Below are 1,422 nucleotides of genomic sequence, written 5' to 3'. Positions count from 1 at the left end.
ATGCAGCAAAACAGCACTGTCACCGAGTTTATACTACTAGGATTGACACAGGATCCCCTGAAGCAGAAAATGGTGTTCATAATCTTCTTAGTTTTCTATTTGGGGACTGTAGTAGGGAATACACTCATTATTGTGACAATCAAGTTCAGTCGGACACTTGGGAGTCCCATGTACTTCTTTCTGTTTTATTTGTCCTTTGCTGATTCCTGCTTTTCAACGTCCACAGCCCCAAGGCTCATTGTGGATGCCCTCTCTAAAAAGAACATCATTTCCTACAATGAATGCATGACTCAAGTCTTTGCTCTCCATTTATTTGGCTGCATGGAGATCTTTGTCCTCATTCTCATGGCTGTTGACCGTTATGTGGCCATCTGTAAACCCTTGCGCTACCCAGTCATCATGAGCCGGCAGGTCTGTGTCATCTTGATTGTTCTTGCCTGGATAGGGTCTTTTATACATTCCACTGCTCAGATTGTTCTGGCCTTGAGACTGCCCTTCTGTGGGCCCAATCTGATTGACCATTATTGCTGTGACTTACAACCCTTATTGAAACTTGCCTGCATGGATACATACATGATAAATCTGCTATTAGTGTCTAACAGTGGTGCCATTTGCTCAAGCAGTTTTGTAATTTTGATTATCTCCTATTTTGTCATTTTACACTCTCTGCGAAACCACAGTGCAGAAGGGAGAAAAAAGGCACTCTCTACCTGCACATCTCATATTATAGTAGTTATCTTATTCTTTGGACCCTGCATATTCATATATGCACGGCCACCAACTACTTTTTCCTTGGACAAGATGGTAGCAGTATTTTATACTATTGGAACACCATTTCTCAACCCAATCATCTATACATTAAGGAATGCAGAAGTTAAAAATGCCATGAAAAAATTATGGCATGTTAAAATTATGACTGAATAAGACTAGATACCAAATATTTTCATACCTGAATCTTGTAGCTATATGTGCTATAACATACAGTTTCTAAGTTCTTAATATTCTTGATTGATTAAAGAAAAAGTAAACATTAACAAAAATTATATCCCTTTCTCATCTTTTGAATATAAATTAAGAAATGTTGATTGAAATAATTATGTAGAGAATAAACAAAGAATTTGAAATCAATTAAATATAATCGGACAGATAGTCCAATACTGTCAGTGTACAAGAAAGTATCAATTTGAAAAGACTAGTACTTGATAGACAGAAAATACAAATGTGTGTAGGCATTGATTAACAATGACTAGAAAAATAGAAATTTTTCAAATTCAAATTGTCATTTTCATCCATGGTTTATTTAGCTACATAAGAAAAATATTCTATAGAGTACAACTCATTAAGTATCTGTTCAATTAAAAGGTAAAATTAAATATGCTAACAATACTCCAGATCAATATCTATTAAAAATCCTAGGCATAA

At 35.2% G+C, this 1,422-nt stretch overlaps 1 protein-coding gene across 1 annotated transcript; it reads left to right on the top strand.

The window, feature by feature from the left end:
* On the top strand, nucleotides 1-924 carry LOC110289959 (olfactory receptor 4C11). Its single transcript, XM_021156390.1, has one exon. It carries the CDS (start codon nucleotides 1-3, stop codon nucleotides 922-924), a length of 924 nt encoding a protein of 307 aa, XP_021012049.1.
* Nucleotides 925-1,422: the final 498 nt, after the last annotated feature.

This window comes from Mus caroli, unplaced genomic scaffold (assembly GCF_978045245.1).
Source record: "Mus caroli unplaced genomic scaffold, Mus_caroli_1 scaffold_2, whole genome shotgun sequence".
Lineage (NCBI taxonomy): Eukaryota > Metazoa > Chordata > Mammalia > Rodentia > Muridae > Mus > Mus caroli.
Note: the sequence above shows the minus strand (reverse complement) of the source record. Positions and strands in the feature narration are given on the sequence as shown.